The sequence below is a fragment of the Drosophila sulfurigaster genome, chromosome 2L (assembly GCF_023558435.1).
Source record: "Drosophila sulfurigaster albostrigata strain 15112-1811.04 chromosome 2L, ASM2355843v2, whole genome shotgun sequence".
Classification (NCBI taxonomy): domain Eukaryota; kingdom Metazoa; phylum Arthropoda; class Insecta; order Diptera; family Drosophilidae; genus Drosophila; species Drosophila sulfurigaster.
In genome coordinates, this window is record NC_084881.1 from 7,446,395 (window position 1) to 7,467,972 (window position 21,578).

Below are 21,578 nucleotides of genomic sequence, written 5' to 3' on the forward strand. Positions count from 1 at the left end.
GCAATGTGCCCATTCTTTCAATAGCTTGCTTTTATGTTAATCTCTGAAGTATTTCCCTTCAATATTTTAATGATATTAGTTTAGTTTGTTTCCTTTTTAAATTATTTATGCTAAATATAATATGTTAGGATCTTGACTTCATTGCAAATTTGTGCCTCAATCTGCCTAAAATAAAAGTAAAGCAACGCCAACAAATGTCGTTAAAATATTTTCCTTGTTTCGATTTTTTTTTTTTTAATAAATTAACCAAATTTGCTTGTCTAGGGTTTGGGGGTCGCTAAGGGATGCTGATGCGCCCACGTTATGCGGAAGCGATTTTTATTTTACCCATTTTGAATTATTGTTATGGGCGCGATGTGGGCGTTGCTGTATATGCTTATCGTTCATATATTGCCTTATTTATTGCCTGATTGGGTGGTATCTTTTTGGAATGAGTGTCTGCGTCGCGTCTGACGAGTTTAATGTGCCTCCCATTTTGACTAATGGCCGCTCGTTAGCTACACAAATGAGTTTTTTATGACTGATACGAATACATGTGACTTTCAATGATTGTTGTATTAATTTAGATCGTTTTTCAAACTTGAAAGAAGGATTTCGAAATATGTGTTTACTTAACAAATTTCTTGATGTCACAGTCTAAAATAAATGTGTTTTCTCTGTTAAGTTTGAGATTTTATTTTTAATTCAACGACGTAGACCTACGCCAGAATATTGCTTTTTTAATGTACAGAGTTTGTGCTCTCTAATGTATATACTTCTATTATATCATTTCCTATTGATGATACATTTTAAACATTTGTCCTAGTGCTTCTTCTGAATAAGTTGTAGGTTTAAACATACAATAAATACCCATTTATACACCCATACTTATATTACTTGGAAACGACTTTTATTGACATTATCACAGATTCAAAAATATTTCAATTGCTAATTCGCTCAATATCCAGGCACTCCACACAAAAGAAAACTTGTTCATGATACAAGTGAATTCCTTTTGTGTTCGATTGCGTTGATATTGAGCAAATAGATTGAAATTTGAAGGCTATCGTTGCTTGGGATTCATGGGAGGTATGTTGAAAGTGTTTTTCGTGTTTGGATTCTTGCTTAGCCCGCTATTGGGTCTTGCAATAGATGTCGGTGGTTTTACCACCAAATCAGGTTTGGCTTTCACATTTGGATTAATAGTCTGCCATTTTTTGTAGTTATTAGCTAATTTTGTACTGGTTGTTTCTCGAGTGTTACTTTTTGGTACACTCCTGATATCTGCATTTCTTTTCAGCTGTTCGTAATACGTATTCTTGGAGAGCAGAGCTTCCAGTTGGGCTGTTGGTGTAAATAAACCATCGACACGCTTTGGACCAAACATTTGACTTTGATCGTCGAGCGAAAGAGTTTTGCTCGGATACTTGTATTTCTTGATAGCGAATTTGGGGTCAATCGGTTTACGTTTTATATCTATCCTCTTTGTTTCAAAACACTTTCGGTTGGAGTGGTTTGTTTTTAGGAACTCCTCTGATAGCTTCAAGTAGTGAGCTTTGTCGATCTTTGAATTCCCATTTAAATTCGTGGTATTAATATTCCTTACATGCCTTACTTTAGCTGGATGGTTTTTCTTTGGCACTTCATTGGAATTGGCTTTTACTGTAGAAGAGCTGACAACTCTTGTATTTGATTTGCTAGGCAGCTCAGAGTTGATTTTGATTATCCTATGGCTGGCCTGATTTGGTAAATTTTTTTGATAAGTAAGCCTTTCTATTAGACGAGACTTGGCAGCTTCAACCTTAGCTGGTTCAGGAGTATTTTCCTGTTTTTGTGAAGTTTCCCCTGGTTTAGAATTTGTAACTGTCTGAATGTTGCTAGGCTGCTGGACATTGGACAAATTCAATTTGCTATCCGATGAAATGGTAATATTAGATGGATTACAATAATGACGAATGCAGGCGGGTTGCTGCTGGCTTAGGAAACCCAACGTGTTCTTATTCGATTTGATATCTTTTGCTTCACAATGCTGCTCAGCAGTATCATCCCTTTCTGCTTGATCATATTCTTCAGCTCTATCTAAATCATTTTCACTGCAGTCTTTATCAATTTGGGAAATGTCTGCCTCCAAATTATTCAGAACTTCATCCTCATCATCATCTTCAACCTCATCCTCAACCATTTTCGCAACATAACTTTCACTGCAGTCCTTGTCAGTTTGTGAAGCGTCTGCTTCTAAATCATTTTCATCATCATCCTCATCTTCATATTGGATGGGAAAAACCACTTTGTTGACAACATAACGCGGAGCAATACCTTTATGATATTGGGGCAAATATGTTTCACTATTGAATGCTTCATTTTGGTCCAAAGTCTGAGATCTTGCCATAATTGGATGAATGACAGCACCTAGAGCCTGAATGTCATCTTTGTTAGCTCTGCTCCTCGCCGTGGCTAAAATATTGTCATAGGAATGAGGCTCTTGCTGATTATCGCTTGGTGGATTTTCTTTGTCTTTCTTCTCCTCTTTGGGAAGTGGATTGTATTTGACTATCGTGCCCAATCCCATCTGCTGCATGAGGAATCTTTTAGCCGCCTTCAGCTGCAACTTCTGTGTGCATGCTGTCCAGCAAAGATGCTTGGACATGATGCTCATCACGCTGGGCAGCATCTGAAACGCCGCCGAGGCATCCACGAAAGCCACTCGCAACCGACGAGCAATCACATCCACCAATTGGCAGGCGTATTCTCGCTGGCAGGCATAGTCCACTTCAGCTTTAATGTAGGGGAAATTCGGATGCAGTCGTTGCCTGTCCGATTTGGTGGTCTTGAAGAGCACTTGGTACGCATTGCAGCCATAGGTGTCGGCCAGATGCTGTGCCACATCGAGAGGCAGATCATAGTTTTGCACCAGATTGATGGGCAGCAATGGGCAATACTCCTCGCCACCATCGAGCAACACGTAGTGAGTGTTGCTTGCCTCGCTCTGTGACTCCAAGCAGCACAGATCTATGGCCGTATCGATGGCTTCGGCGGCCATCACGCGATAGCAGCTCCAGCTGCCGCCAGCCAAGGTAATCAAATTGTTGTTGCTCACCTCCAAGAGGTAGTTGGAAGTGATTTCACTTTGAGCATCTGAGCTGGGGCACATGATGGTGGGCATCACGCCTGACCAGGAGCTGAGCACGTGATCCGGACACACCAGAACGCAATCGTTGAGCACTTGACGTGTTTGCTCCAGAAGGCAATCGACTGCTTCGCAATTGGCAGCTGGATAGACTCGCCGCGGTTCCTCGGGTTCAGTTTCCAGGCAGCCAACTAGAGTTCGATTCTCGAAGGGAAGCATGTAGAAGGGCTGTCCATCCATTTGGCGACCGGTGGGGAAGATCAGGCCGCACTGCGACGGGCCAAAGTGACCGGGCAGCGCCATGTGAGTTCCAAGCGTGGGCTGAACAATGGCATTGACTTCCCGGTCATCGAGTTTTCTGAGCACATCTGTCTGGGCGCCAGTTGCATTGATCAGACACTGACTCTTGATCACAAACGAGTCTTCAGTCAACACATCCTCGACAACCGCCTTGCGACAGTTGCTCTCCTCGTTAACGGGCAACAGCTCGTTGAGCTTCACATAGTTGGTCACAGTGGCACCGTATTTTACAGCTGTTAGAGCTAAAGCTAGGCACATACGAGCATCGTCTAGCTGGCTATCGTAGTAGACCAAGGAGCCGAGCAGTCCATGAGGACGCAAAAGGGGAAACTCGTTGAGCGTTGCCTCCTTCGAGAGGAAGTGCGAGGCACGCAGATTCGACATGCCAGACATGGCATCGTAGAGCTTCAATCCCAGCCACAGGATGGGCAGCCGGAAGGCAGTGTAGATGGGCATCAGCATGGGCTGCACTCGATTCAGATGTGGCGCGATCTTCAGCATTGTGGCACGCTCGCTCAGCACCTCCTGCAGCCTGAGCATCTGCTGCAGATCTCCTCCTCGAAGGCTCGCCTGCAAGTGTATTGTGCTGCCTTCGACTAATTTACTCGATTTGCTGCTGGCTCCATTTGCAAAATCGCCGGCCTCAATTAGCGCCGTCCTTAGGCCCCTGGATGCCGCATCTAAAGCGCAGCCACAACCAACGGCGCCTCCGCCGATGACCAGAACATCAAAGTTCTGTTCTTTTAGGCATTTCAAGTGTTGTCGTCGTGTTGGCAGCTTCCAGCTCTCCTCATTGCCATCGCTGCGATGGCGGCGGAAAATGTTGCTTAACGAAGAAAGAAATCGTTGTGGATTCCCCTGAAGACATCGGTCCAGGCTCATTTGGATTCGTGATAACATCTTGATGCCAGAAAATTGCTCGACATTGCTTCAGAGCGAAAGCCTTAATGGGAAAACTTCTAAAATTTAATCAAACTGATCGAAAATTTTGAAATATTTAAAATATTTTCTGAAAGGCATTGCAAAGAATACTCCGCTTTAAGCGTTGAAGAAATGGTATAAAAAAGGGGGTAAAAAGGATTATCTTTGGGTTATCTTTAGAAATATTGTACATATACCATAGAAAGCTATTATAACTTTCTGCCTGCAGAAAATGTATGTAACAGGCAGTATATGTTCATATGTATATATATTCATCATCGGCGTCAACAGACGAGACGATATAGCCATGAGCTTCTGACCGTCTGTCAGTCATCATCTGCAAATTAAAAAAATATAATCGAGCAAGCGCAATTTTAAAGCCAGATTTTTGGTACATACAATTATAACTATTATCTTTATAATTTCTGAAAATTTGGTTGCGATCAAATAAACAAAATGATTTAAGTGGTCTTGGAAATAATTATGAATGGACAGCTTCGGTTAATAATCTGCTAAAATTTGTATATGTATAAATTTTAAGTATGTATAATATATCAATACACCAAATACAGATTCCGGTATATTTCAGTATTTTTCTGGTATATTAATTCGGTATATTTAAGAAATACCGCACTATTTTGCTTTTATTGAATATGGGAAGCGAGTATCTTAAAGTCCAGCAGACTCGAATCTAGCTTTCTTAATGGTTTGTTTTTGTGTTTGTCAATATATCGTGTTAAAAAAGATTTGACTTTTTAAATAGCCTTTTGCGAAAGTTTTTGTACTATCGAAATGAGCGCCATTTCTATCTGTTTGGGCTTTATAAAATATTATTAATTTCCGGGTAAAGAATTTTGTTATTATTGTCAATAAAAGTTGAGTACCGACTCTTAACGGCTTTACGAACGTCAACAAGCGAAATTTCCAATTGCCCAATCCTAAAAAAGTTCAAATGGTGTTCATTTATAGCTTTTATTATATTTTTAACAATAAATCAATCAATCTTTGAGTAAAAACACAAAATTGTAAACTAACCAATTAATTGGAAAATACTCAAACACGTCTAAAGCAAATGAACCATTTTACATGATAGACGTGTAACAAAATTATTTTTTCAATATTATAGATGATAAATGCCATTTTTTAATTAATCTTGTTTTTTAATATTCTTTCTCTTAGGTGTCATTTCTATTAATTTATCATTTTTTCTCCGCATTAATGCGGCATAACCCGATTGCAGAGAGATAGAAAAAAAGAGCGCAACTAATTTATATAATTTCTTTATAATCGCTTTAAAATCATAATAATTAATGCAGGCGGATTACGCAACCCAGAGTCAGGCAGTCAGTCATCTTCAACACTTTCACGGCTTTGATAACTATGCCAATTAAAATTAATGAAAATTATAGATATGCGGGCTGTCAGCTGAATGAATTATTCCCCCAGTCTCCCTCGCTGCTTACACAACTCAATCTTCATTGATGTCAGGTGGGCAGCAGACGACCTGCCACAGTTACGTCAATTTAAAGTCCGACCAGAGGCAGGAGATGGGAGACGGGAATGTGACACAAAATTACTATGCTTAACTCATAAAGGTTGGAAAATTTAATTACATGCAATGGGGGAAAAGAAAAAAAAAACTGACGCTATTCAGTGGGCATGGAAGGCGGATCCTGAACACGACAGGACAAGAAAACAATCGACCAGGCGTTGCCCGAATGTTAAGGCGAGAGGTAATAATTTGAAAACGCAAAAACTCCTGCCATTTGTGTGATGTCTTTGGCTGTCCGCTCGAGGCCTGTCACCTGAGTTGCCCCTTGGGCTTTACTCTAATGTCCCCAAAACAGCTCCCATTGGGAGTGGGAAAGTGGCACGAGAATGGCCAAAAACAATTGGTGTCAACAATGTGCGGGCAGTTTGATGAACGCTTTTGACTTTCACACGCTAATGAGTTTGTTTAAGTAATTTCAATTCATTTGTTAATTTTCAACTATTGTCTTTCTATTGACTCTATTAATGCGTCGCCCGCCTGTCATTCTGTCATTCTGTCACTTTCCCATTCCTCTCAGCCACAACGACATTTGTTTTGTGCCTCGAGTCCCTCAGAGAATCGAAAGTGTCTGCCTGTCGGGGCTTGTGTTTGCGTGCCCATAAATATCGTTCCATTGCCCACTTGTGTCCTTTTGTCATTGTCCTTGACTGTATCATTAACCATACTCCCAGTGCTCAATAGAATCGTAGATTAATTGTATCGGCAGCAGATATTCACTAAAGGGTGAATTCTGTAATCACAGCTAAACTGTTCAATTTCTAATCTATCCTAATATTGTTATATGAAAATGGCATTCCATAACTTAGGAGAATAATTACATGATGAAAAAGTACAGTTAGAGAAAAAGCGCAATTAATATAAGTAATATTGTTTTAAAACTTGTATTTTTGTATTTCAAAATCGTTCTTAAATTAAGTGGAAATTGCAAAAATTGTATTTATTTTCATATTTAATTTAATCTCAAGGAAAATATTTAATAATTTTGTTATTAAAAAACTAAGCATTTAATGACAAAATGCAATTATAGATAAAGCAAAATTAAAGCTACAACGGCTAGAAGAATTTGCCTTTATTTCAAATAAAATCTGTTTACTGTTTTGACAGCTTAGCTTTCTTATCCTTAACAGGTTTCACATATTTATTAAAACTTTGACTTTTAAGTTAAGTAAAAATACTTTACATAAAGCCTTGATTTTGGATATTAGTATTTCAAGCATTTTAAATTCTTCAGTTCGATATACCTAAATCATATAAAATTAAATATTTTATTGTAGTTTATTCTTTGCCATTTATTGAGTCTTTAAATGAGCTTAATTTAAGTTAGTGTGTCTGGTTTAGTCATAACTGAACTGACGCAGGCCTCGGAGGCACAGACTACACTGGCCTAAAGGCATACCCTGTAGGGCAAAACAAAAAAAATTAAAACAAAAACAACAGAGCTGGCGTCTAAATACAAATTTCCGGCAAAAGCCACATAACAAACCAGGCCCGTTAGCGACACGGACATGGACACGGACGCGGACACAAACACCAGGGCACGGGACATCAGGACACCAGGACACGTCAGCGGCTGGCTGTCTGGGACAATGGATCCGGACTCCGGAGAGCAGACGACTGCGCCTGGCACTTTGTTACATTTCGTTAGCTCACCAAAGTGCCTCAACACGCTTCCTTAGTCTGCAATCCAGTCTTCGTGCCCCATTCCACTCTTTTGAGCTGCAACTGGGCGGCATTTGCTTTGTTATTTTTTTTTTTTGTTTTTTCGCTTGTGGCATGCGACTCACCTTTTCCACTACAGCACCGCCCCCGCGAGTCGGGTCGACGATTCCCCGACCCTTGGCGGCATTATTGCAGCTATAAAGTCAGTGCCTTGAACTTTTTGCCAGTTGTTCTTTTGGTCGGACATTATGTTTTTCTGCCTGTTGTTTTTCGCCCATTTTTTGTCGCCTTATTGCTATTGAAGTTTGTTTTTTTATGGTCTGGCCGAGCTTGACAATAAGCACGTTGGCGGCAAAACTTTTCCACTTCTCATTTATTATTACGCGTTGTGTTGTTTCCCTCTGTTTCTCCTGCGTTTGTTGTCGTCCTGACAACCCAACGACACAAATTGTCGTCTGCTCCTGTCCAGCTGGTGAACAATAGAAAAACACAAACAAAACCAAAAACAAAACAAATCACCAAAATGCAAACAGACTCACAGGATACATCTAATATTATTCTTATTTTTTATTTATTTCGAGCGTGAAAAAAAGTACGTGAAAATTAATATAATTCAAATAAACGATTTACTGCGCTTGGTCGGGCAATCAGCGAGGTGTTAACTTTAAGTGGCATAAATTGTTCCTGCCACAGGCCAATTTCAAATCCATGGAGGCTGTCGCTTTCTGGTGGCACAGTTTGTTGACACTCTTCTCATTTGAGGTAACAAATTGGCTACAAATTTCTCTTGCATGCTGACCAGAAAGTTGTGTGATTTATTGTCGTCTTGAGAACAGCTATTTTTGAAGCTTTTGCCATGCAACAGTTGATCTTAACGACACTTTTTCTACTTCAATTCAAATTACAAAAATTTCTTTAATTCATTTCTCAATTTTTCATTTTATTAAGATTAGAAAAAATTATAAATATCATATTTCGTACGAATGTCGTAAAATGCCTTAAACTTTGGCTGCCCAAATTCATTATCTTAACCCTTAATGATCATTGGATTAAATACATTTCCTTTGCTTAGTCTTCTTCTCCATAGATGGAGAGATAGAGACATAATAAAATAAAAAGCCAAATGAGAATCCCCTTGTAGCCTTTGTATCAAAAAATTAAATAGTCCCATTTGTATTTTTGATATTTAAACAAATTGCTAAATTCAAAGCAAATATTCACGTCTTATATTGCAGTAACTAGTATAAAATAATAAAGTAAACTAAAAAATTCAGATTAATTTATTTACTCACAATCATTTCTTTATTTTGTTTTAATTGCTAGTCTATAGATATTTTTAATTTGAATACAAAGCTCTAGCTGACGATCATTTGGCTGCTCATTGTCTTAAATTTATTGTTAACTTTAATATTTTGATAAATAGTATTTCACTGGATTGAATTGTGAAATATTTCTGTCAGCACTTTAATAAATTTATAGCCTTCATTCGTTGCAAACACGCCTCCAAACAATTGACATTGAAATGCAAATGCCCGAGCAATAAATGTCTCATTCAGTCAAATGTAGTTGCCTTATTGTGTGTGGCAACAGAACATAATTGGGAGGCACACGCAACGTAACAGACGCGCCCCGACTTCAACGCCAAGTGCGACTCAATGGTCAGGTAATGCTCAGTTGGCCATGGCCAAGAGACAGGCAGACGGGTGCCTTAGCATAAAGGCGCTAATTTGCAGCAATTAGCTTGCAACTCGCTGATGGGTTGTGCGTGTGTGTGAATGTGTTTACATGCAGATGTATGTGTGTGCGTTTAGATAAAGGATGGCCAGCAAACGACAAGTCGAGGGAAACTCAATCCAACCACGAGCATATACTCAGAAGTATGTACATATATTTAGAAAATATTATAGAGAATTTAATAAATCCCATATTTATTTTCGTGTGATATGTTCCAAATAAAAGTTTTGGCCAAAACAACTTTGAAATGCTTAAAATCCATTTTGATGAAATATGTGAATTTCTTATTATTTGTTAATTTAATTTAATTTAATTTAACACACACTTCAACAAATGTTTGTATAACATCTTTCAACTACCTGCACGTTGCATATACCCTACGAAGGCATTTTTAAAGGGCATCTGAACATGCGCTTGGCTGGGTCAATAAAGGACATTTGATAACAATTAAATAAACGTGGCAATGTTGCCGCATTTTTTACGACTTGACATCAATTAAATTTTTACCTCTTGGTTGTTGCTGTTGGCTTTTATGTTTTTCGTTTTTACAATTCTTTTTTTTTTTTGTTTTTGCTTTTCTATTTTTCTTCCCTCTTCTTTCAACCTGGCTGGCATATGGTGGCACAGGTCTGGGGCAAACAAACTGTTGGACAATGCTAGCAAATTTTATTTTTTATTATCCTGTTGTTGCCGTTGTTGTTGTTGTTGTTGTCGCCCAACACTATTTGTGTCATGCAACAATGTAATTGCCACTGTCGTTGTCATTTCCGCTGGACACACGGTTCGCCAGTGCGAGACATTAAAGATATTACCGGGGGCCAAGGGTAGGCAGCCGACCAGCCCTAAACAAAGGGCCACCTTGCCGCAGTATTGTTCAAGAGGGGTGAAAGAGAAAGAGTCGGGAGCGTTTCCACAAAACGGAAGGAAGCAACTTGTAGGATGGCATTTGTGCAGTTTTTAGCGGCGAGTCCAATGTGTCGCCTTTTTAGCTGCTCTACCGTTTTAGTGTTTTGCTATTTTGCTGCTCTGTTTAAGTTGTGGGCGTGCCATGTCCTGGCCAATTGTTAAGTTGAAAATAATAGATGTGGACATGACTGTCAGCCTGTCAGTGGCAGCACAATACACCCTGGACACTAATCGATGTGGATGCGGACAAACTGACATTGCAATACCAAAATTAATGACTCAATGGGGCTAAGGCCACGAGGCTCAAGCTCAGGCTCAGGCTCAAGCATTAACCATTGAGCGTTAAACATCGAGCACTGAACAGTGAGTGCCCATTGTTTTGTGCTCTTGGGCATTTTAATTGTGGCCTAGCTGGCCATTTCGTGGTCACCGATTATTTGTATTATCCTCCGCCTCGCCATTGTTACACTCGTGCACATATATTTCACGTTCACGAGACCTCCTTAAGCCCCTCCATTGACCCCTTGGCCTCTTTATGCCAGGCTGCACTTTAAGCATGTGGTTACCAGAAGGTCTTGGGGTTAACCTCAACGTACAGCTCGCTGCTCAATATGTTCTCAGGTGTGAAGTTCCGGTTTGTGAAAGTGAAAATCAATCACCTAATAAAATGGCATTCTGAGCAGTTTGGTGATTACTAAACTATGTTATGTACTTTAAATATATTAATGGACAACATTTTATAATAATTGAATAAATATTATAGACTGGAACACACAAGTATTTATTTGGTTATAGGATAACTTTTGATTATGTGATTCTGTGGATATTTCATATTATGTGTTACAGTACAGTTCGATTAAACTTGAATAATGCAGCTTCCTGCTGACTTCGTTAAGACTGATCGCTGATGTTGTTACTGTTTTACTTTTTGACGAATACTGATCTACTTCTCAGGACTGCTGTTCAACTTCTGACGACTGATAATACTGATAGCTTAGTGCCTATCGACTTGGTAATGCCAACCGATTCTGATAGTGTCTATCGACTAGCCTCGGTCTCTGCTACGATTATTTGAATGAAACTTTTTGTTGGAATATACAATCGAATAACAAAGGTATTGATAATCTAATAATAATCATTTATTTATCTTTTCTTTTTACAGGTAAGTCAGTAAAGCTTAAAATTATGGATAGTTAGTAAAACATATTGGCCGCTCGTAAGTTTTTCAATTTCACTTTAACTTTAGTTCAACTACTTCATAGAGTATCAGGTAAACTTTCACACCTATTTAACGTTTTGACTTTCAGTCCAAAAAGCTGTAAGTAAATGTGGCATGAAAAAGTTTGTCCTCGTTCTGGTCTTTGCTTGCTCCTTTCGGCCAGTGAAAGTCGGAGTTGTGTAATGCCTTGGTCACTTTGCTGCCACACCACATTCGACACTTTATCACCTGGTTGGCCATTGGCAGCCATTGGCCATGTTTCCAGCCTTGGCCATAACATTTAATGGGGCTCCGCTTAACGCTTGTAAACACGTGGGTGTTTTCGTTTACGGGTGGCCAACAATCAGAGTGTGTCTTTGGCTCTAGGGCCATGACCAGCCACGCCCACCTATGTGTGTGTGTGTTTTCCCTACGCTTTCTTTGTGGAAAATTATGCCCAGTGGGCATGCTAATTTCACTCAGCTGAATCGCTTTTAAAAGTCTACAATTACCGCTAATAGCTGGCAAACTGAAATCAAAAACAAAAACAAAAACAATACGTGTAGCAATAGCCTCGCCATTCATTATCATTAATTGCGGCCCACACGGCGTATGCACAACGTTTGTAGTAGTAGCAGCAGCAGTGTTATTATTGCAAATTAACAAATCACTTAGTCGACTCGAAACCCGCTCAAAAACAAGCAAATTAATTAACTTACTTGTTAAACTTTAACAATTTAGCCAAAGAATTTCAACGCACATAATTCGAATTTATATCTGAAAAGTATACAGGAAAAAAAAAAGAGGAAAACAGGGAGGAAGAATCCCATTGGCATTAGGACTTAACGGTTCGCTTAACTCGTTATTGAAGCCGAAGTTTATTGTTAAAAGTTTTTGAGCTGACGGCGTTCGCTTTCCGAAAGCAATTATCCTCAAGGAAGTATTCGACTTAATTGATTTTGTACCCAGGACAAGGGCAAGCGGCCAAGACTAGGCCTGGAACCGGAGAGCCGAGGCACTGAGGAACCGGCGGCAGTTGTTACAGTTTTAAAAGGATTCTAATAAGCGCATTCAGCATGTGCCTTTTGTCTTTTGGGTTCATCTTAAGCTCAGCCGCCTCAGTTGTGCCATCCTTGTGTTATCCTTTTGGTTCAAAAGTTCGTTGCGCATTTAGATAACAACATTTCGTCGGCTTTTTTCACACTTTGTCCAAAGCAGCCGGACGTGCCGGTCAAAGTTGAAGGTACAAATGCTAGTAAAACGTCTGTGTGTGTTTGGCCGGAAGTTAAGCGTCCACGTTTCCGCCTTCTTCCTTCTCCTACTTCTAATTCGACTGCTTTTTGGGCAGTCACTTGAAGCAGTTCTGGCACCAGCCTGTAGTTTAAATATAATTTGAAAATTGTGTTGATTTAATTGTCCGGAAAGCAAACCGTTGAACCTTTTTTTCTGCTATGTTTTCATACTTTAATTTTTTCTTAGTTGATTGAGTTTTAGTGAAATGTGTGCCACAAAATGGCCAATTGAATTTTCGCCTCAAAATAATGAAATTCTCAAGAGTGCTATATTCATATGTGTTTAAATGTGATTAGAAGACAGAATTTTGTTGTGTGATTCAGTTATTCATCTTTGTGTAAATGGTATAATCATCAATTGTGAAAACTTAAATAGTCGAATTTGATATTCCCTTTACGTTCTATTGAGATTCTTAAATTTCAGATTAGTGAACTACGACTTCAGCGAAGAAATCGTTTTTTACCCCCATTATCATTGAAATCACTGTTCACAATTATTTTCAACTGCTTAGTTAACAGAATTGTAACTACAACACTTAATAATTATGTATACATCCATTTTCTATACCACAATCTAAAGAAAGTTAGGAAGAAAACTTTAACCATTAATCCACTTCTTAAAATTTTGGAGTAATAATACATGATGTTTAGTAGAAGTATTCATTTTACTTTTCTTTTCCGATTTGTCTTTAAAGTAAACAGGAAAGAAATTCCACTGATTTGCAGACTTAGCAAGTATAATTATCAAATCGAAGCATTCAATGTTTAAGCACACATTCAATTATTTATTTTTGTACCCCCTGTACCCCCTTTTAACAAAACCAGATTCTACAAATATATCAATTAATATACCGAAAATAAGTCAAAAGATATTATATATTTGGCATATTATTAAAGTTCTACATTTAAAATAAACAATAGATGGCAAAATATGCTGTACCCTTTTTCATTTCTATTGGGTAACGGATATAAAAACATTGAAAACAAAACGTACGCAGTCGTATCTTCAAATTTAGACCAACTCGTAATATGTTGTAACTGTTTTATTGGATTTATTATTTTTTTTCTTATAGCTGCTCTATTTCTATCTATTTGAATAAATGCAAATTTATTCAAAAGGTTCGCATTTTTGATTAGCCTGCAAAAAGTGAATTTACATTCATTAAAATAGATAACTACAAACAAAACATAAAATAGAAACATATGAAAAGAGTATAATATAAATACGTGTATAAAATAAGTCTAGCTATAGACTCGAATTCACCTTAAGTGCTTTGAACTTGTCAATTTCATAAAATGATTGCTAGAGCCCATATAAATGCATTTGTATTGGAGTGATAGCGTTTCCATTAATTTGTTGTACATCCACCGCCACGCCCACATGCTGGCTATACGCAACGCCCACTTGTTTTCCCATTTCCCGCACTATGTTAATTTTACAGCGCTCTCATGTTTTTTTTTGTTTTCTTCTTGATGATGAAGAGTTTTTGGCGTCGATCCAACTGCAACAAAAATTACAGGCATCATTTCGCTTTCGTACTCTTTTTTGTTTTTTTGTTTTCCTCTTTTGGCATTACTTTTAGTTTTCCATCTACTGGGCGCCCAGTGCAGACAGCTCCGGCAATGCTCGAAATGAACGCATCCTGCTTCATGGGCTTTTCGGGGCGTGTCTGGACACAGGCAATAACAATAACGCGCACATGTAGCTGCATCTCTATGACTGTGTGTGTGTGTGTTGTTGTTGCTTTATTCATACATACTAGCTGAAGCTAGCTTTTCTCTCCCTTTTTTGCTGTTGTTTTTTTGCGGAACGCTTTGATGAACTTCCACGCCAACTCCCGGACTCCCGTCAATTGCCGCAGCTCGATTTTGATTGTTTTTGTAGATGATGCGCGACGCCCCATCTCTAGTTCTTCCATATCTAGTTGCTGTTGCTCCGTCGGCTGCTGCTTGTTGATTTTGATGATGATGATGGGGTTGGCACTCGCAATTGCAATCATGTTGGTGTTGTTTTGGAGCGAGTTTATATTTTTTTTTTTTGGGGCGACTTTGCTGTTGTTATCATCTCGCCCTGCACGCCACATTTGCCACAGTTGATTTCGTTAATAGAAAATTTAATTGCTTTTATTGAAATATTCCGAAACGAGCGGGTCGCCGTGATTGTAATTGGAATTTCACTTTTGGTGGGCGATAAAACGGAGCCGTAAATATTTTTGATGACCAAACAAAATGTTTGATAAGCAAGAAAATTTTAAAAGAATATAAAGTTTATATTTAAACTAAATTACCATACTTAATCGAATAGTATTATATTTCAAATAGATAGGCATTCAATTATATTTTTCTATAATGTTAAAAGAGAATGCATAGATTTTTAGTAGCACTCATCTCATATTGGAACTAGATTCCCAACTATTTCGCTTATCATTTTTAATAATTTGCTTAAATTATTCAGTTTCAACAACATTTAGTACAAAGTAAGAATATAACTTCTCAAAATTGAATTTAAAAAAAAAATTGTTTAATTATTTTATCTATTTAATTGTTTTACTAAATATGACTTTCAAAATGACACCAATTAATGCTTAAAACATTATTCTGTGACCCAATCCATATTATTCACAACTTTCAATAGGAGAGCTTTAACTAAGTTGGTTTAGAATATGCGACAGGTATTTTGCTGGCAATCCAAAGACTCCTTGTTAAGCTCGTTTTAAGTTATTGGTGTCGGTATTGTGGTTGAGCCAGCAACAAGCAAGGTGTATGGCTGAGTATCAACCACAGTGTCGATAGACAGAGTTCGCTCTCCCACATTGTTGTCTCCCCCCGCACAGTGAGGGCAATTTACATAGGCACACATTTCAGGCAACTGAGGCGGAAGTTGGCAGTCTGTCAATCAGGTCGCTGCTTTGTTGAGATCAGTGGTGCAGTTGAATCGACTTGGAAAAGTATGTCAGCTCTGTTGAAAATCGTTAAACGATTTAGATCTGGTTTCAGATTTGGTAGAACGTCAATGCCATGCACTAATTACGCTAATACAAAGTGGCGGAGTGGAGCAAAAAAAAAAAAAAGAAAAAGCGTTGTCCAATCGAATGCCATAAATAATTCGTGATGCAATTCGAGTGGAAGGTTGACCATTGACCCATACAAAGACAACGACAACGTCAGCAACAACAACAACAAGAATAACAACGGAAAATCAACTTTTTCGAGAGTCGAAAATGAAAACGAAAATCGAGCATAGACTACGGCAAATGGGAAACAGCTCCTCGTTGTCTCAGGCAAGGTAGACACTCGACTGTCAGTCAAATCAAATGCCAGCAAGGGGAGAACGAGGCAAGAGGTTAGTTTTGGCAGGCAGTCAGGCAACTTGGCATGATACCAACACACACATAAACACACTCAGACACACACACACACTCGTAAACATATCAATCTTAATTAAGATTTCACTTCTCTTTCGCTGAAGTGCCTCGCACATATTGGCAGTGAAGTTCGGGGGAAAATGTGGGGTGCTGGGGAAAAGCCAGGACTCACTCATTCTTGTTGGAGCCACATTAGAAAATAGCGTTGTTGTCTTGATTTTTGCGCTGTTGCTGCTATGTTCTTGTTGTTGCTGTTGTTGTTGTTGCTTTGTTGCTGTTGTGGTTTGTTGTTGTTAGTCAATCAGTGGCAAATGTTGTTGGCAGCACAGAACTTTATTACTTACTTCAATCGATTGCTCAACTAATTGCAGTTGATGTTTTATTTCATTTCGGTTTTTTAGCAGCTGCTTTTCGGTCTCGACTGTATTTTGTCCGCAAACGATTTAATCCTTCAAATCGGGGTTGCTAACATTAAACCTTAAGCATTTATTGTTTTGGCTTGTTTCGAACATCTACTTCATTAAATTCAGGAGAAGGCGAAGGTGTGCATATAGTAGCTTATAAAGTTTAAAAATATAAAGAGTATTTTAAATTTATTTATTTATTTTAGAATATTCTATTTATTTATATATCATAAAAATACTATAGGATGTTTTTGTATATTGGTATAGTACTACATTCAAAATATATCATGGAGCAGTAAAAAATACCAAAATACATACAATATTATAAAGATGACATAAAAGCTTTATTATTATTTATTTTTATGGCGTACAAACAACTATATAAAATTTGAGTGTTAATTACAAATTATATAGTTCAAAATATTTTTTTACTTATTCGAAAAATAATTTAATAAATATAATTATATTCAGTATATTCTTTGAAGAATTCTGTACTGATATATTTTCTTGTTTCTAAGCAGAATGATTTAATGTTTCTGCCAGCAATTTTTTAGGAATTTGATTAGAAATAAAATGAATTGCAATTGGAATATTGGACCAAAAGTAAATTCTTAAATACAATTGTTGCACTAAACGTTAGCCCACATGCAACATCATTTGTGTGGAGTTGAAGAAGCCGCAAGAGTACATGGAGCATGTTGTGTCCCGAAAATGAAGTGCAGCCACAAGACACACATACAGAAAGGCACACACAAGCTTAGATACAGATACAGATACATCTGGAGAATAGAGGAGACGAGTCGAGGCGAAATGATAGCGGAGGAAACCAGTTTAAGGCTGTTGCAGATGCCTAATACAACGATGAGCAGATGGCAAGACTTTTAACACTCCAGGGATAAAGTTTCATTAAGAGCAACCTAACATGGCCGGGACGGAGTCCAAAACTAAGTAAAGCCACAAGGCGAGGGTGTGAATGTCTGGGATAGACTCGTTGTATACTCGCAGCACTCTCCACACCCGAAAACTATCATACTTCATACTTGTACACGGAGGCACATCACTTCAAATTGCACTTGGAGCTTATGAGACACACGCCCCTCTGACCCCTTAACATAGCTGCCCCACTTCACTTCAAGTGCATGTGAAACCGCAGTTGAAAGGCATTTATTGTACTTGTCATTGTTGTTGGAGGCTTCAGCTGGGGAGTGCAGGAGGAGCTGGGGGGAGGAAGTGTTAGCTGAGCAAGGCTGTGTGCGGTTGCCAGTTGCCTGTTACCACCCAGCCTCAAATCCCTGCAGTTGCCTCTCCCGCATAGAAAAATACTGTGTACTCCCTCTTATGAATACCAATGCTGGGCGCTCATAAAAACTTTCTCACTCTGTGCGTGTGCGTGTGTGTGTGTGTGTGTGTGTGTGTTCGTAAACTCTGTCTTTTTGTGTATTAGGCATTTGCTAAACGACCCTAGTTAACCTCCAGGCCAAATAATTTGCATCAAGCACTTGCACTCTCCAGCAAACGCTTAGGCAACAACTTTGCTCCGAATCTCGTTCGCCCTTTGGGCCTCCATGGCATTCTCCTAGCTACTTCTCCTTGCTGCTCCTCTATTATGTGTCTGGGTTTGTCGTCTACTCCGACTTGTAGGCGCTTTTGTCTATGTCGCTGCTTATTTTAGTTATGCCATTTGGAGCATTTTTGCCAAGTTTACAAGATTATGCGCTTAGTGTTTTGGTCCGCAGTTCGACCAGGCAACCAGGACACAACTTTCAAGCCAGGCAACCAGCCTGCCAGTGTACTCACATTCAAAAGTTTTCTTCTTTTTTTCTTGTTTTTGTTTGAGGTGCAAATGAATGTGTGTATCCGTATCCATGTCCGTGTCTGGCCCGAGGTGTAATTAAATTGGTGCCGTTTTGATGGCAGTCTATGCTACGTAGGAGACCTCTTCGAAATGGCCAATAAAGCCCTTACTTAAAGTTATGAATTTTCCGGCAATTTTCCTTTGCTTGCTGCCAACATACAGCAAAGACTTTTTGGATATGGCAAGTCGAAGTTAATTCTTGTACAGTCCTTATGGGCATGGGATCTTCTACTGCTAATTGCTTCAAATTGCTTTAGTTTGACAATAAAATAGATTTTTGAGTTTGTTTACATTATTTATAATTTGGCTTTAATTTTAAGCATTTTATGCAGTTTGTTATTATATTTTATAAAATATTGCGCACATTTTATTAACGTTTGAAATCTGAATGGTGTTAATAATAATCAAATTGAAGTATTGATTTATGAAATAATTATAGCAACTTCGCAAATTTATTTGTACTAATTATTTCGTTTCAAAATATGTAAATTTTTTATTTTTTAGTTTATAAACTTATAAGAGATGATAATAATAACACATATGAACACTATATTCGAGTGTGCTTGACTGTATTATATCCGCTATCCATTTAATAAACAAAGCATTTTCGTCAAATATACCAAAATATATCGATAAACCATAGAGTCAAAAATATATTAGATGCGTTCTTTCTACTCAATGCGTAGCTGATATAAATATTAAGAAACACATTTTAATCTTCAAAGTTAAAGTTAAATGTTATAAAGCTAAGATTTAAAAACAAGCTTATTGCTTGTTAATAATTTCAATATATGTAATCTTTGTGGTTTATAACTTTCAAAGAACTACATACACATTGTGTATTACACAACACTTCGCTGTCACATTTTGCAATATTTATATGCATAGCACTCGCCACAAAGTAGGCAACACTTTTTGAAGTCAACACTTGTTTATGTTGTTCAAATGTTCCGGTTGTTCTTCTTGCTTCTTTGACATTATGCACTTTAAGGACTCTCAGGTTGACTTGAAATGTAAACAAAACTTAGCTCAAACCGAAACACAAACTCTCGAAAACCTAAACACTTCAAAAATACATATTCACATGCGGACGCTTGAAGCCAAGGCTAAATATAAACAATTTATAGAATTTATTAAATTGGCCAAGAGGCGCTCATTGTTGTTGTTTCTGTGCACGCTGCCAAGAAGCGTTGTAAAAGCCCTTGAGCCGCTGGCAAACACATGAAACATAATAGAAGGCGAACGAAGGGAAAACGAAAGCGTTTTCCACACAGCCGACAAAATCTTTCGCTCTTCAATGGTTTTTTTGTTTTGCTCTGTTTATATTTTCATTTTTTTTTTCTTTTCCCTGTGACGGGGGAAGACCACTGAGCAAACACTTGAGGAAATTTATGACAATGAGCCAACAACTCTGAGTGCTCATAATATAAATAACAAGTAGGGCAGTGTGCAAATGGGCGCTGTGCGAGAATGTGGGCGTGGCCGGAGTAGCCGCAGCAGCAGCACGACTGAGAAGCCTAACTGACCGTGGATAAGTGTGTTTTATGCTCGGCAGCTGGGCTGAACAGGCTCAGAAATCCCATTGTGCCTGATTGAAGTAGGCGTGCCTGCTACAGAATTGAAGTCGATGTAGGACTCGGAGTTGGAGTCGTCTCTGAAATCGTCTGTGTGCCACATGTGCCGGCAATTGCAAAATTATGCCCAGCGGGCCAAGTCAAAAGTGAAAAGGCAGAACTTGACTTTTTGGCCTCAGTCGTTTAGCTCTTGTATCGACTGAAATCCTCTAACCAGGACCGATGGCATTATTTTTTTATGTCTACGGCCTGTCGACTGCTGCCTTACACCTCTGAGAGCAAAAGACCCCGACTGGAATTTACGACAATTGAACTTAAACGTTTTGACAACAAGCTGTAAAGGGCACACGGCTCAAGGAACTAGATGTGGCTGCAAAATTGTAAATCAAAAAGGAACTTCTAGTGTGCAAAGTAATTTTAAAGAGCTTACTTAAAATATAGAGTCTTCTCTGAACAATTAAGAAATTATCTTTACTTTTAGTATTTACACTAGTTCGACAATACTTGATCAACTGCAGTATATTTAATTCCAAAGTTAACTTGAAATTGTACATTGTCAAAATTAAGTTAAATGTATAAATTCATTTACACCTGCTCTATTAATTTGATTCTATCATTTATTTTAAATATTTGGTTTGAACAACAGAAGTTACTTCAAGACTAAACTGAGTAAAACTGCAAATTTACAGTGGTCTTTGTTGCAAAATTGTTCGCATATATAAAAAAAAATATTTGAAATACTAATTCCAAATTCAAATTTAATCATAGTCAGTTTGACAATAGTTTGTCATCTTAATTTATTCAAAACTTCAATTAGATATTTAATCACATTGCAATGAAAGCACTTCAAGTGCTGCTTAAACTGTTCAACACAAATTTAATCTAAAAAGCAAACGCTTCAAGCACATCTCTTACTATTAAATTTTAGTTCAATCAAAATATGTTTTGACTCTTTTGACGTCTTAATTAAATGAGTACACAGAATGAATTGAATGCACATTATTGATTTGTTGTGCTTCTCTTAAGTCTGTTCATAAATAGATGTAAATTTATTAGTAATTAAGAAGTTCAGAAAATAATTCTTGGTGGATTTATAAATAACCTACAATGTCTCATTTCTGTTAGCTCAATGCAGTGAACTATCATTAGCTTCTTCGAATATCAATAATTATAATTAATCACAAATGAAAAGGTTATATTTATAAGGAGCTGCACGTGCAGAACACCCCCGAAAGTGGAATGTCAACAGGAAAAGAAGATGTTTGTTGATTTTTAATTACTCGGCCACCTAGACCACGACGAAAGACATTGAGACCGCTGGAAAAGGCGAAAAAAAGGGGACAAAAAACGAGTCGAGAAATTTACATTTGCTTGGCACAAAAGGCAACTAGCCACAAATAAATACAAGAAAGGAAAATCAAAAGCAAAAAGTATAAGAAAAAGAATACGCAAAGAAAAAGAGTTGCCAACTGTTGGCCAAAAGTTGCTGAATAATTCAACGAATGTTCTGCCAACATTTTAATTTAAGTTTGCGCTTCGTTGGTCGCTTAGATAAGAAACTGTTTTGGCCATACTTGGCACTTGGTTGGTTGGTATTCGTATTTATTTACACTTTTCTACCGCTTTCCGGCCAAAATGATAACCGGGAAGGCTGGACTGGGCTGGGGCACAAAATTAATAGAAAACTTTCTGCGGCGACATTGTGCAAACAC

The 21,578-nt window shown here is 38.1% G+C and overlaps 2 protein-coding genes across 8 annotated transcripts in view; one reads left to right on the forward strand and one right to left on the reverse strand.

The window, feature by feature from the left end:
- The window catches only part of LOC133844892 (lachesin), a 57,607-nt gene that overhangs the window by 9,494 nt on the left and 26,535 nt on the right, over nucleotides 1-21,578 (forward strand). The gene's annotated exons all lie outside the window — the stretch shown is intronic.
- On the reverse strand, nucleotides 855-4,422 carry LOC133843295 (probable glycerol-3-phosphate dehydrogenase, mitochondrial). The gene has a single exon (XM_062276794.1). It carries the CDS (start codon nucleotides 4,304-4,306, stop codon nucleotides 1,043-1,045), a length of 3,264 nt encoding a protein of 1,087 aa, XP_062132778.1. The 5' UTR covers nucleotides 4,307-4,422; the 3' UTR covers nucleotides 855-1,042.

Bases quoted from the DNA above. Each gene is read 5' to 3' on its own strand.
- LOC133843295 (XM_062276794.1), bottom strand. From the start codon at position 4,306: ATGTTATCACGAATCCAAATGAGCCTGGACCGATGTCTTCAGGGGAAT.